The following is a 15132-nucleotide window of genomic DNA, read 5'->3' on the forward strand; positions in this document are numbered from 1 at the left end:
AAGCACTTCCTAAGCCAATAGTTCGAATTGCATGAGAGGGAAAATCGATGGCTTAGTGATGGACCCACGAATGAGGGAAAATGGAGGGAAAAGAACTCCACGAAATCTATAAAAGGAAGGTAACACTCCTCATTTCATCATTCTTGGCTTATTGAATTTGATTCTGTTGCTCGAGTTGTTTAGCCGGGTCACTTGCTGTTTAGCAAGAGTTTTCCAAGTGGAGAACTCACCCCTTCTTCGGGGAAATTTGAGTGCCACCCTAGAGAGGTCCATCCATTATCATCTGAAGGTGAATTTTAGAGAAATTTCCAGCATTTGTATACAATTTGCCCCAACTGTGCATATTTCTAGAGGACGCAGTAGTGTATCTAGTGTGACCATTGCAACATTCTACCAAAGGACTATTTCTTTCCAGGAGAAATAAGGGAAGTATTGGTGGAGTTGATTGCTACATTTCTGGAGTGTTTGAGGAGAATTTTCTGGTGTATTGGTGGGCATTGTGCTTCAGCAGATTTGGAGGGCGTAGGGCCTTTTCGGGGTCAAATTTGGAAGGTCAAAACTAGACTGTTAGGCCCCTATACGACTAGTGTAACCCCTTATTGTTATTAGTACAACCCACTTATTATATTGATGTACCCATGTAGTGCCCATATTGTTACTATTGTGCCACATAGAAGCCCACTATTGTTATTATTGTGCCCTTACATTATTATTGTTATGTTGGCACTGATTATGTTATGACCCCTTAGACTCCTATATATGGAAAGGAGGTCTTTTCATTTGTATCATCTAAGAATTGTTCATTTATGTAATATAAAGGAGGTTGCCCCCTCGAAGAGGCTGAATTCTAAGGCGTGGATCTATCTTTTCTATCTTTTTCTTGAGCTGGTTTCATAACACAGACCAAACCATTTCTAGGTTTTTTTGGGTTTTTGACAAGGGCCCCAGATATAAATTTGCAGAATTTTATGAGCATTGGAGGTGGGGTTTTTAGCCATATCTTTGCAGCAGACAGTGCATAATTGTTGGGGATTGCACAGTGCCTTTGGAGGCCGAATTTGGAAGGTCAAAATCCAACCAAACCATTTTGGGTTTTTCTTGGTTTTGGACAAGGATCCTAGGTATAAAGTTTCAGAATTTTTTGAGCACCGGAAGTGGGGTTTTCAGCCATATCTTTGCAGAAGATAGTGCATAATTGCTGGGGATTGCACAGTGCCTTTGGGGGTCGATTTTGGGAGGTCAAAATCAAGCCAAACCATTTCTGGGTTTTTGTGGGTTTTGGTCAAGGAGCTTGGGGCTGAATTTGTAGCATTTTCCGAGTAGCGGAAGTGGGGTTTCTTGCAGTTCCTTTCTAGCTAACAGTGTAGTTTTCTGGGCAGCACAGAGCATTAGAGGAGCAGACATTTTCCAGTACTTGATATCATTGTCTCATCACCTGGATTCTGTCATGCTTGCCATTGAGGCAAGCCCAAGTGCATTCATCCATACTATTGTACTGCTTCATTGATTAATAAAATGGCTTGGCTAGTTCTTACTTTTGGAGTTTTAATAAGCATTTGCTGATTGTTTTTATTTCCTGTGTCATAAATCGATTTTGTTTTGCATTGCATATCACTGTTTATTTAAGTTTGAAACATTACACCACCACTCCAAGCTTGTCTTGAAATTAGATGAACTTGCCCTTAACCAAGGGCCTGGTGAAAATGTGTGCCAACTGCTCATTTGTAGAAATATATTGGAGCTTGACTGCTCCCCTCTGTATCATGTCTTAGATGAAGTGTATTTGATTTCAATGTGCTTTGACCTGTTGTGAAACACTAGATTTTCCCAGAGTTTGATACAACTTTGGTTATCACAGTGGATCACTGTCGGTTCAAGCTTTTGACGAAACAATCCAGTGAGTAGCTTGTGAAGCCACATGGCTTAACAACTAGCTAGAGTAGCCGCCATGTACTCTACCTCAGCTAAACTCAGTGCTACTGAGGTCTCCTTCCTACTAAACTAGGAAACGATTATTGATAACAAATTGTAGCAACACCTAGAGGTGCTCTTTCGTTTTGTATCTCTTCCCGTCCAGTCTGAATTTGGTACCCCTACAATCTCACACCATCTCCCCTAAGGTATTGCAATCCATATCCTATTGTGCCTTGTAAATATGTGAGCACATGCTTTGCTGAACCTAATGAACCTCCATTGGTTCCACCATGAACTGGCTTAGGGTGTTAACAACAACGCTGATGTCTGGTGGAGTGTTGTCTAGATACATCAACGAGCCAATAAACTTCTTGTATTTTTTAGAGTTTGCCAACTATGAAATTGAAGAATCATTCTTCAGGTTGGTCACCATCAAAGTGACCATCGGTCTGCTATCCTCCATCTTTAATCTCTTCAAGATCTCTAGAGTGTAGTTCCCCTGTCTGAGGAAGATCTATTCTAATTGCTGCCAAACCTCATTTCCCAGAAAGTAATACATCGACCCAGTATCCTCCATCTCAAATTCTGACGCTAGATCTGACTTGCAACTTGCAAGTCGTCTCTCTTATTCTGTCAAAATGAGATCGTCCACATACAACACCAAAATGAGGGGTTCAGATGCAACCAACAAGAAGTATAAGTTAGGATCTACCTCACTCTTAGTGAAGCCTATGTCTTACAGATAGCTGTCATCTTGACATACCAAGCCCTAGATGCTTATTGGAGTCCATATAAGGCTTTCTTAAGCCTGCATACATGCGTCTTTCTGTCATGGACCGCAAACCCCTATGGCTGTTCGATGTAGACTTCTTCCTCAATGATGTCATTGAGTAAGGCGATCTTTACATCCATCTGATGAATGCTCCATTTGATGGATGCTCCATCCCATCTCAGAGGCTATCGAAAGAATTACTCGAATATAGGATTATCTAGCTATAGGAACAAAAGTTTCCTCTAGTTTACTCCCTCTTTCTAAGAGAACCTGAGAGCCACAAATCTAGCTTTTTATTTCTCCACACTACCATGTACTGCATACTTAACCTTGTAAAACCACTTGGAAGTCACAGTTGACTTCCCCTTTGGACAAGACACAATCTCCCAGTGATCATTCTTTATGATGGAGTTGTGCTCCTCCACCATGGCATCTTTGCAGACTTGTTGGTTGGCTGGTTCATCAAAGTTGGAAGGCTCTTAGTCTATGATGCTGGTCATCAAAGCCATGTACGTCAGAAACTTTTGCAAAGGTTTGCTCTCCCTGAAAGTGGTCTGGGGAGGCTCAACATGCTCTTGATCATTCTGCAAGGTTTGCTCCACCCACCTAGACCTTCTAACTGATGTCAAAGGAGTTGAATGCTCTTGCATTGAACGCTGACCATCTCCTGCTAATGGAAGTCTTTGCTCTTGGCTCCTCTGCAACTATTCGTAGGTCTTGGATGCCAAGTTCTCCTCGAACTTCACGTCTCGGTTCAACACTGTCCTTTGTTAATCTGTCAGGAAGACTCTATAAGCCTTTGAATCCTCGCTATATCCCACTAAAATGCCCCGCTCACCCAAGGGCTGCAACTTTGTCCTCTTTTCCACAAGTATGTGGATGTAGACTGGACAACCAAATATCCTGAGATGTCCTATCTTAGGCTTCTTGCCTGTGAATGCTTCCTCTGATGTCTTATCCTCCAGAATTCAATGTGGGCTCCTGTTATGCAAATACACAGTTGTGTTGCATGCTTCGGCCCACAGAAACATTGGCAAACTCTAATCATGGATCATGGCGTTCATCACGCTGATGATAGACTGGTTCTTCCTCTCTACAACCCCATTTTGCTACAGGTTTTAGGCCATTGTCTTCTCCCTCTTGATCCTTGCCTCCTTGTAGAAATCTGTGAACTCATTAGAGGTGTATTCACCACTATTGTATGTCCTTAGCACCTTGATCTTCCTTACTATCATATTCTCCACCTGAGCTTTGAAATGTTTGAAGGTCTCACCCTTGGTCTTCGTGAAATAGATCCAAGTCTTCTTGGAGAAGTCATCAGTGGAGGTCAGATAGTAAGATGCACCCTTTATTGAAGATACTGACATATGCCCTGCTAAATTAGAATGGATCAGATCCAAAATGCCTTTGGATCAAGTCTCGCTACTAGGGAAAGATGCCTTGACATTTTTGCCAAGTGCACACCCTTTGCACACTCCTTGCTGGTCCAGACTGAAGTCTGGAAGCCCAATGCCCATTCGTCTTAGTAATGGTAGAGCTTTGTGATGGAGATGCCCATATTGTTGTGTCAAAGCTTACACATGCTCTCACTAGTGTGCACTAGTGCCTGAGTAGGTTAACCCTGAAGTCTATACAAGTTCCTCTCCTAGACTCCAATCCTCACTATAGTCTCTGGATTGGCTCCTTTTGGGTATATGAACACTTGTCCCTTCCGAAAGTTTACCTCATAACCTTTGTCCTCCATGACTGAGATGGAAAAAAGATTCTTCTTTAGGCCAGGTACATAGAATACCTCTTGCGCATAAAATAACCCTCCTAACTCAAGTTGGAACTGAATTGTCTCTTGTTCCTTAACTGCACAGTGCATACTTGGCATCATTGCCAAGCTCAATATGGATCCTTGAGTCGTTCTCTGTAAAACTATTGAATAGCTCTCTAGCCTCTGCATGTGGTGGTAGGCACCATTGTCCAAGTACTAGGAGTTGGTAGTAAGGCAAGACACGAGTAAAAATTCACTGTCGAACTTGGAAGCAAGCTTGCTCAACTGTGTCTTTGTTGTTGCTGTAACTCTTTGTGACTGCCCCTTGCCTTTCTTCCTCCGTGGACACTAAGAAGCAAAATGTCCATTTGTATGGCAGATATAACATTTGGTCTTGCTCATATCTCTCTTCTGCTTGGACTGTTGTCCCTCTGCTTAACTATATCACCCTTCTTGATTGAAACTTTCCCTTTGGTCTTCGTCATCTTGCCAACCAGGGCCAAGTTTTCCTCTGATGCTCCTCCCTACTTGTTGGTACTTGACCCTTTATGAGTCTCCTCTTGGATGCATTCATCCCAAAGTCTCTCGCAATTAGGAAGATGTTCTCGAGCACAAATGCCCATGATGAATGGTTCCCAAGCCTTGATAAATGCATTTAGAGCAACATTCACTAGCTTTGCATCCAATACAGCTTCTCCAATAGCTGCAAGCTGGTCACGGTTCTGTGTGATCCTCATAAGGTAGTTGGTTACATTGTCGGAGGGTTTCATTTTGCACTTTCCAAGCTTAGTTTCGAGAATCGTTTTCCGACTCATGTTATTACTTGAAAAAACAATACTAAGGCATCAAACATCTCCTTAGATCTAGTATTTTATGCAACATGCAGGATTAGATGATCCTTAATAGCTTCAAGGATCAGTGGCTGTGCCTTTATGTCCTTATCCCAAGCCGCATTGCAAGGTCTACTATTGTTGGTGTTTTCGTTCTCCCCGAGGCTTGCGTTGGAGCTGGAGGAGGGTTGCACATGACTTCCCACAAGTCTGGCTCCTTCAAGATTACTGAGATTTCTTCCTACCATGGCAAGAAATTTGAAGCCCCATCAAGTCGATCCTCAACTTTCACATTGGTCACTGACATGGCTATCCTAAGCTTTATCTTTCAAGCTCGTTGAAGTAACTTGGAACCCAGAGCTGGAGCTTTGATACCATGTTAAAATATCCTAAAACCAACTATCTAAGAAAACATATTAGATCTAGCTATTGGTAACATTAACTTTTGCATGCAACAGAAAACAAGAAAAGCAATCACACACAATACATAAATATTTCTTCCCTGCTAGATTAGTTGATCATTCAAAATTATCTTCAGAACTTACAAGAGCTCCCTTATAGGGAAAAAATGGCTCTGAGAATTAATCAAACGAACAACAGACTTGAAAATTACAGTTTGAATGGAAATTGAGGCATCCTGCTCTCAAATCCTTGCGGTTGTATAGAATCCGTACGGTGGTACAAAATCCATGTGGATAGTGGTATAACCTGCTCTATTGGGCTGTAAGCCTGCTCTTTTCCTTGCTGCTAACTGTCTGCCTGTCCTTGCTGAAGACTGGCTGCCTTCTCCTTGCTGAAATATTGTTGAAATCCTCGCCAATGGCTGAAAATCAGATCTTTGTTTTTCTCCTTCACTCACATGACTTGTGAAATGAATGTTCTGTGTGTCTTTGTCCTTTGCGCATTTTCTCTTATAACTTTGACATGAGCCAAAAACCTAATCTTCAACGGTTGAGATATAACTGTGAGATCAATGGCTTTCATTTAATTAAATTATTAAGTGATCCACTATCCATTAATTAATAAAGTGAATTTCTGAAAAAGCATAGGATACTTTTAATGATGATTTTCATAAGTAGACACCCTCATGGAAATACCTGTTTGAGCTACAAACACTGGCATAGCTAGCTATATGTGTACCATTATATAACAAATTTTATTTAATGGCCCCAAGTGGAGGATCCATATAAAGTAACCAAGGTGCTAAATGTCCAAACCAATGTTTTAAAACTTTGACTTCGACTCCGACACGGCCGAGGGTCGACTTCGAGTTCGACTCGGCCGAGGGTCGACTTCGACTCCGACTCGGCCGAGGGTTGACTTCGAATCCGACTCGGCCAAGGGTCGACTTCGACTCGGCTGAGGGTCGACTTCGACTCCGACTCGACCTAGGGTCGACTCCGACTCCGACTATGACTCCGACTTAGTATCGACTCGGCCAGCTCGATTTCAATGACTCGGTCATTGTAAAAAATACATTAAATATTTATTTTTTATAAAAACACATAATTTTAAAGATTTTCATTCATGTTTCCAAACACACAACATTAGAATATAGATAGAAGACAACATATGATCAAAGTAAGCTCATGAATATATCCATTATATCAAAATGGCACCTAGTGCACTCTCCGATACATACACGATGATGATATAGAGATCAAAACAAAGACACATAACCAAGGAACCTAGAAATGGCCTCTACAACAAAAGTCTGTGACCAGTACTACTGGCTACTGCTAGAGTTGCCAACATCATCTGGCTCTGTGTTACTTGGGAGCGAGAGCAAAAGCGGGGAGCGGGAGCGACATTTTCAGAAGCTCCCAATTTGGGAGCGAATCCTGGAGGAGTTCGACAACCAATGTCACTAACATCAAGGTACATAGAGGGATTGGTGCTCTTGATTAAATACGAGTTCCATACCCTAATAGATGACAAAATTCAATGGAAACATTGCAATCTTCCAATCCTGAAATCTTGAAAAACTGATAAGTCTGCTGGATTTTGAATGAAATCTAAAATTCTACTTTCTCCATATGAAATCCAATGAGGCTGGAACCACTCTCAACCATCCTGAGTCATTTCATGGTAATGTTAAAAATTTAAGTAAAATGATGAAAAAAATGAAGATTAAGGAGAATGTCACTTTACCTAAGTTACCGGATCCGGCCACGGCAGGTGGAGTATTGCCGGATCCACGGATCTGAACCGGATCCGGATCCGGATACTCCAAAAAACGGCAAAAAATACGTATTTTTGAAATCGCAGATTTTTGAAACGGCTCACCTTTACCGGATACGGATCTCGCCGGTGGCCGCCGGAAGCGGGCCGAAAAAGTTAAAAAAACAGATATTTTTTTAGGTTTTACGTTTTTGTGGTCCCGCACGGGCATATATTATATCATTTCTTTTGTTCGCTCTACTGTTTTCTTCTGTCGCCATTCATTCGTTCCGACCGCCGGCACAGTAATATTTGCCATTTGCCATTTGTTTGCGGGCTTAACTCCGGCCCCACTGCACGCAGCACCTGGTCAGGCGCCGGTTCCCCTGCACGCACTGTCGGGCAGACTGTTCACGGCAAAAGTTTAAGCGTTAACAGGTATTTACTATTAAGCGTTAATAATATATGTATCAGTGCTGTATTATTTATGCTGTATTATTTATGACTGTGCGTGAACAGGTATTAAGCGTGTGCTGTATTATTTATTTCAAAACAAATAATATATATTTATTTCAGAACTAAAACCGTAATATATGTATTATATTAATGTTTTATGTTATTTAATATTAATGTTTTATGTTATTATATTAATGTTTTATGTTATTTAATATATGTTTTATATTAATGTTTTATGTTATTTAATATTTATATATATATATGTTATATTTATTTATGTTTATACGTTCGAATAGTTGTTATGTTTATTATTTAATATTTATATATATATATATATGTTATATTTAATTTACCGTATGTTTATTGTTCAATGCTGTTTAAACTTTAATGTTTAATATATTAAATAATTAAACTTTAATAACAGTTATAATATATATTAATATAACAGTTATTTGATTTGTTAATTTATTTAATATTTATATTTATATGTTATATTAATATAACATAAATGATAATAATAACAGTTATATTAATATTTAATATATGTTATTTAAATTTTTTAAATGTATTTAATTTTTTTTAATGTATTTATAATTTAATTTTTAATTGTTTATAGATAATATTAATATATTATAATTTGATTTTTAAATGCAGTTGCAAGTAACTCTATACCATTATCATAATGGAACCATCACAAGATTCACAACATGAGCATGGTGAAGGGGAAATCATCAAAACAGATCCAAAATCTCCTCTTTGATTTTTTCATGGAGTATTTGATTTTTTAGCTTTAAGGTGTTTTTTAAAAGTTTAAATATATATATATATATATTGATTGTACGTGACGTATCCTTGCCGTATCCGGATCTTAGATTTTCAAAAAACTAGCGGATCCGGATCCGGATCCGTATCCGTATCCGAATCCTGGTAACTTAGCACTTTACTTTAAGAATTTAACATTACTATGAATAGCATATCTATACTAGGGATCAGACTCAGACAGAGAAACCCATGAGTCAGACAGGGAAGCCCACGGAGTCCCCCACACTCAACAAAAACATAAAAGAATTAAAAAAATGGTTTTATGGGTTTACTGGCCGTTGTCTGTGACCCGGCCGGGTTAAGACCGATCCGGCCAAGCCATGTAATGACTCGGCCGGCTCGGTCTTAACCTGGCCGGCCGAACCGGTTCAGAGGCCAGGTTGCAAATTTTTTTCCAGCTCGGACCAACTCGGCTGAGTCGGTTCCGAGCCGGCTGGCTTTTAAAAGAATGGTCTAAACTCCATGATGACATGCATATATATATATATATATATATATATATATATATATATGTATATATATAGGGCATTGAGGGAGGGACATTTTCATCATCATTATCTCTCTGTCCTATGCAATGGACAAAGGGCCATAGATGTTTTAATTATGAAGCATTCTATAACTCAACGTGATTTTTCTTTTTACATAACTTGCCCTTGCCTCACTTTGTTGATGCTTGATATGCAAAAGCTCATACTTATAAATGTGTGTGTGTGTGTGTGTGTGAGAGAGAGAGAGAGAGAGAAAGAGAGAGAGAGATTTCTTTTGTTTTCATTAATAAATCCATATCACCATGCATCAATTATCTTATAGAGCGAACATGAATTGCGGAGAAAAGTTTTGTAGGAAGATAAGTTCATATTTATGCAGAAAGGGGTCATGTCATTGGATATTGAAGTGTCAAAGTTCCACTATTCTGATTTGTTTTCGTTATAAATCTATAATCATGCATCTATTATCTTATAGAGAGCACATGCATCTATTATCTTATAGAGAGAACATGTGTTCTGTAGAAAAAAGTTGTAAGAGTATAATTTCTTATTGTATGGAAAACACAGGGTTATGTCACTGGATATTATGTGTCATAATTGCATTATATTGGACTCAATGCAACATGATGATTGGATGTTTAATAATAGTAATTAGTAACTATGGTGGCAATGTGCTACCGATTACATCATGTTGTATTTCTCAACTTTATTCATTTGGTACAAAATTTTATGGTTTAAGAACTTTTAAAAACTCAAAATTAGCTTTGATGTATACTATAATGGTGTTACGTGTTTTCTTTGATAAAAATTTGGTAGCTAATGTATTAGATAATAATTATGGTTGCTTGTTGTTGTGGCCATTGTAATATGAACGTTTTATTTTGATTGATGTGTAAAATGTATCTCATTTTTGTTTTATGTTTGTTGGATAGTGGATGGTGAATGGAGAAGTTTGTATTGGTTTGTTTGCAATACGAGACATTAAGAAGGTATGTTCTATTGATTTCTTTTCACAAATTATCTTTCTCATCATTGTTTTCCAGTTCCTTGCCTAGAACAACACTATTTCTTTTTTAAAGATAGGGAAAAATTTGTTCATCAAGGTTTTATGCCCATATCCTATTTGTATAAATGATTTAATGTGCTTATATAAACTAAAGGGTATTTGATGTTGAAACTCATTGATCACATACCTTTACAGAAGCATCAAGATCATGGAAATCACAATCAAATAGAAGCGTTATGCTAGATATTGGATCAATCTTTTTTTTCATTATTTTAAGAACTTGGTAGAAATTTAATCACTCTTTCGTATTGTGTTTCCTTTTTTTTTTTGAAATCCCAATAGATGCTTATAATAAACATAAGCAAGTGGATTTGTGAAAGCAAACCTTTGGCTAAGCTACTAGGGCTTGGGTGGGGTGAGAGGTGTATCTATTTTCCTAAATTCACATAGGACTTGTGCAAGTGTGTGTGTGTGTGTGTGTATATATATATCATTGCACTTGTCAATACATAAAAATTGTTGTATGACATTCACTGTAGAAACTATCAGTAATTCGCTAACATTGAATGCAATTATGTAAGTCTATAGAATTAGGGGAATATCTTGAGATTAATCATTGAAAACAACACATTGAGAATTGACGTGTCTGTTTTGCAACCTTCTGCATCCCTGTGTGATTTAGCTCTTATATTTAACCAAATCGGGGTTAGAGTAACACCATCAAGGATCATTGATGTCATTGCCTATCATGAAGTGTGTTTGTTGCATTTGGAGAGATGGTATTGAATCTGAGGGAGATCTGTTTATGGTTTTGGTGAAAAATAACAGGTGTATTAGGGAAAAATATTAAAACATTATGCTTCACAGAAAAAAATGTTTTAGTTGTTACAATTGTTCATATTAATCATAGAGGTGAAAATGAGTCACCTCATCAAAATCGACATATATATTGACATATAGAACTTAAAATAAAGTTGTAGAAAGGATAGAGGTGAAAGTAAGTAACCTCACGAAACATGATCAAGATCGACATATAGGACATAAATAAAGTTGTAGAAAGGATAAGGAAAAGGACTTGAATAAAGCGGTAACTATTCAACAAAGTAATATTCATATGTTTCAAATAAATTAAAAAGAATTAGTTGTAAGGTAAGTTTAAGTTATTTAAGGAAGAATTTGATTTTTATTTATTTATCTATTTTTAAAATTATTATTATTATTTTTAATTAAACGAAATGACACACTTGAAATATTACCTAAGTTTCAAAGAAGTGAATACATCCTTTTTGCTAGGACCCTCACAGTTTGTGTCTTTTTAGTATTAAGGTATTTAAAATATCTCTATTGCAACATTGCTAATACCAATGGAAATATCTATGAAGTCATGTGAGTGATTGAAAGGGGAATTAAAGCAACCTCAAACAAATTTCAATTTTCAAGTAAATCAAAATCAATTTACTATAAATAATTTCAATAAAAACAATTCTATAGCAACCATGGTAATATGAACGGAAATAACTGTGAAGCTATGTGAATGATTAAAAGGGGAAATGAGAAAGTTCAAACAAATTTTGATTTTCAAGTAAATCAGAGTAAATTTATTGTAAATAAATTCAATTAGTTATTAGAAGAAGCATAATGCCTTCAATATTAAATGCATACCCTACAATGTAAATTGAATGAACAAGTTAACCATACAATTGATTTACAACAAGTACAAGCATGAAGTGCCACTCTTACAAGGCGTCATAATCAGTTAAATTTGGCAACTAGGGCCAAACTTCAACTTGGACAGCTCATATGAGGCAGCTGATATTTTTATTGGATTCCTCTCTCCGAGAGGTGTAGGATCGATCTAAATATCATCCCATTTTGACATGTACAAATGGAATTATGAATTTATTTTGATTAAGGAACAAATTGTCAAGGTTGGCGAGTCATCTAATTTGCACCTCAACGTTGCATATAAGTTCAAGAGGCCTCCTCATTTTGGCACTTCACTCACTCACACATCTGAGGCTTCTCTCTCCACACGTGCGAAGAAGGCAATATTCTTTTGCAGTGCTTGTGTTGACCAGCGTTGACTATCTTTGACTGCGGTTTTGTGTGGGGCATTTCTGTTTGGGCAGGCCGCAGTTTTGGGCACAAAATCCGAGGCTATTTGACCAGTGTTCACTGTGATAGGGTTTGCTGTTGCATTGACTTTCATTGACCAGATTTGACTGGAATTTTTCAAATTGTTTTTGGGCTTATTTGACTAGCTGTTGGTGGTCGAGTTGACGAAGTTTGATAGCACTGTTTTGGAGGTCAAAATTTGCGTTGTTGACCAACGTTGACTTTCTGGTTAGGGCTTTTTGTTTCTATTGTTTGAGTGATCAGATTTCACTGCGATTGGGCAAGTGAAAATTGTATATTGTACTCTCTCTCTGTTGAACTTTTGAAGAATTATAAGAAGAATTGATCAGGGGTTTCCCCGCATTGGGGTTTGTCCCTGGCTGGTGCCATATCTTGTGTCCTCTTGTCTTGGCTTGTCTTTCACTGGTATTGTTTATGTTCTATCTGCTTTTACTACGATGATGATGTTGGGCTAATAAAGAAATTGAAGTAAAATTGCTCTAAGCATAGAACGTACCATTGTTATCTAAAATTAACATTGTATTAGAGCTGAGGTGAAGACAAAGCCCAAGCGAGACTCAAGAGTGAGAAGAGCAATCATTGATCAAGGACGAGATTCAATGGCCTCCACATCCTACTTCAAGTCTGATGACAAGCTTCATGATAAGTCCGATTATCATGCATGGAATATGTCTCTTGATTTGACTTTAGAAGAGCAAGATGTTATGCATTATGTGCAAGGAAAGATTTCAGAACCTCCTTCAAATGCACCGGCTGTTGCTAAGACAAAGTGCAAGAAGGGTGAAGTCAAAGCCAAGAAGATCATCAGGGATTTTATTCATAAGCATTTAGTTGCTTACATCTCCGATTTGAACACATCAAAAGAGATATATGGCAGGTTGGTTGGCATGTTCAAATCTAGCAATGCAAACCAAACTCTTTTCCTCAAGAACAAGCTGAAGGATATAAAGAAGGGAAGAAATGAAGATATTCAATCCTACTTCATGAGGATTACTGGGATAGAAAATGATCTTTCGATTGGAGAAGCAATCGCTGATAGGGAGCTTACTCTCATTGCCCTTGGAGTACTCCCTCGTGAATGGCATGTGTTCAACACTACTATTCTTAACAACGACATGATTCCATGTTTTGAAGAATTGCTGACTAGATGTTCTCAAGAAGGAACAAGGATGATGGAACTAGATATGCCTTCAAATAGGAATGATCCTACTGCATTCTCCGCTCATGCTAAAAAGAAGGACAATGCAGGTTCAAACAAGCAATGTCAAGGAAGGCTGGGCTTCAAAAAATGGAAGGAAGGGAAGATGCTTCATTTGCAACAAGTTTAGCCACTATGCCAGGGAGTGTCCTAATAGTAGGGATATACCTCATGATGATGACAACGACAACAACAACAATTTTAGGGGCAACAACAATCAAAGGAATGACAAATCCAACAACCGAGGAAAAAGGAATGCTCCCGCTCCTCATCAAGGAAATGGGTGCCCTCCCAAGAGATGAAGGAACACCAGGTATGATGAATCTAATGTTGTTGATAACAAGCAAAAAGAATTTTATCTTATATTTGCCCTCTCCACTGCATCTCCTCGGGACACTTTGGGAAATTGGTTGATTGATAGTGGTGATTCAAGGCAGTTCATTGGGTATAAGGAAGCTCTTTCAAATCTGATTGAAAAGGATACAAATTTGGAAATTATCTTTGGAGATATTTCCACCTGTCCTGTGAAGGGAGTTGGGAATGTTACTCTTCAATTGAATCAAGGTAACACCATTCATCTACAAGAAGTACTATATGTACCTGATCTAAAGAATAACCTGGTATCTATCTCGGCGATGGAGGACAAAGGATTCAAGGTGGCATTCATCGATGGAAAGGTACATGTGTGGAGTAAAAATTTCAAAGGTGCATTTACACTTGGCTTCAGGGTTGATAGCCTATATCAAGTTGGAGGAAGGCCATTGGGAGCTATATCTTGCGACACATCACTTCAATTCGAATTATGGCACCGGAGGTTTGCTCATCTACATTATAAGGCTCTACCTGATGTGAGGAAGATAGTGATAGGTATGCCCAAATTTAAAGTAGAACATGAAGGTGTTTGTCACGGGTGTGTTGAAGGAAAGCATACAAGGGGACCATTCCCCTCAAGTGATAGCAAGAGTACTGACATATTGCAATTGGTTCATTCTGATCTATCTTGTGCAATGCTTGTGAACTCATTAGGAGGATATCTATATTATGCTATCATTATGGATGATTTCTCTTGCAAAACTTGGATATATTTCTTGAAGAAGAAAGACAAAGTATTCTCATGGTTCCGTTCTTTCAAAGCTTTGGTCGAAAATCAAACTGGGAAGAAGATCAAAATATTGAGGACTGATAATGGAACTAAATATGAATCAAATGAGTTAAAAAATTATTGTAGAGAAGCTGGCATTAAGAGGGAGACTACTACCGCATATACTCCTGCCCAAAATGGTGTTGCTAAAAGGAAGAATCGTTCTATCGTAGAAGCTACTCGTGCCATGCTTCATGATCAAAGCCTTCTGAAGTTCTTATGGGTTGAAGCTGCAAACGCCGTCGTGTATGTTCAAAATAGATGCCCTTATCAAGCGTTGGACTCCAAAACTCCCGAAGGAGTTTTTGCTAGTAAGAAACCTGATGTTTCTCACTCTAGAATTTTTGGTAGTCTTGTATAATTTCATGTCCCGAAAGAAAAGAGAAGCAAATTGGATGCTTCTGGAAGAAAGGAACACTTGTGGGCTATAATGAAACTTCTAAGGCATAT

The 15132-nt window shown here is 38.1% G+C and overlaps 1 protein-coding gene across 1 annotated transcript in view; it reads left to right on the forward strand.

Annotated features, from left to right (window-relative positions):
• Window positions 1–15132, forward strand: part of LOC149204281 (histone-lysine N-methyltransferase ASHH2-like) — a 276549-nt gene that overhangs the window by 93290 nt on the left and 168127 nt on the right. The window contains exon 7 of the mRNA XM_089394677.1: window positions 10134–10190. Coding sequence (XP_089250803.1) covers window positions 10134–10190 — 57 coding nt within the window. The remainder of the gene's footprint in view (window positions 1–10133; window positions 10191–15132) is intronic.

The sequence above is a fragment of the Pinus tabuliformis genome, chromosome 1_2 (assembly GCF_031772625.1).
Source record: "Pinus tabuliformis cultivar Carrire ecotype Pingquan chromosome 1_2, CPIR1, whole genome shotgun sequence".
Lineage (NCBI taxonomy): Eukaryota > Viridiplantae > Streptophyta > Pinopsida > Pinales > Pinaceae > Pinus > Pinus tabuliformis.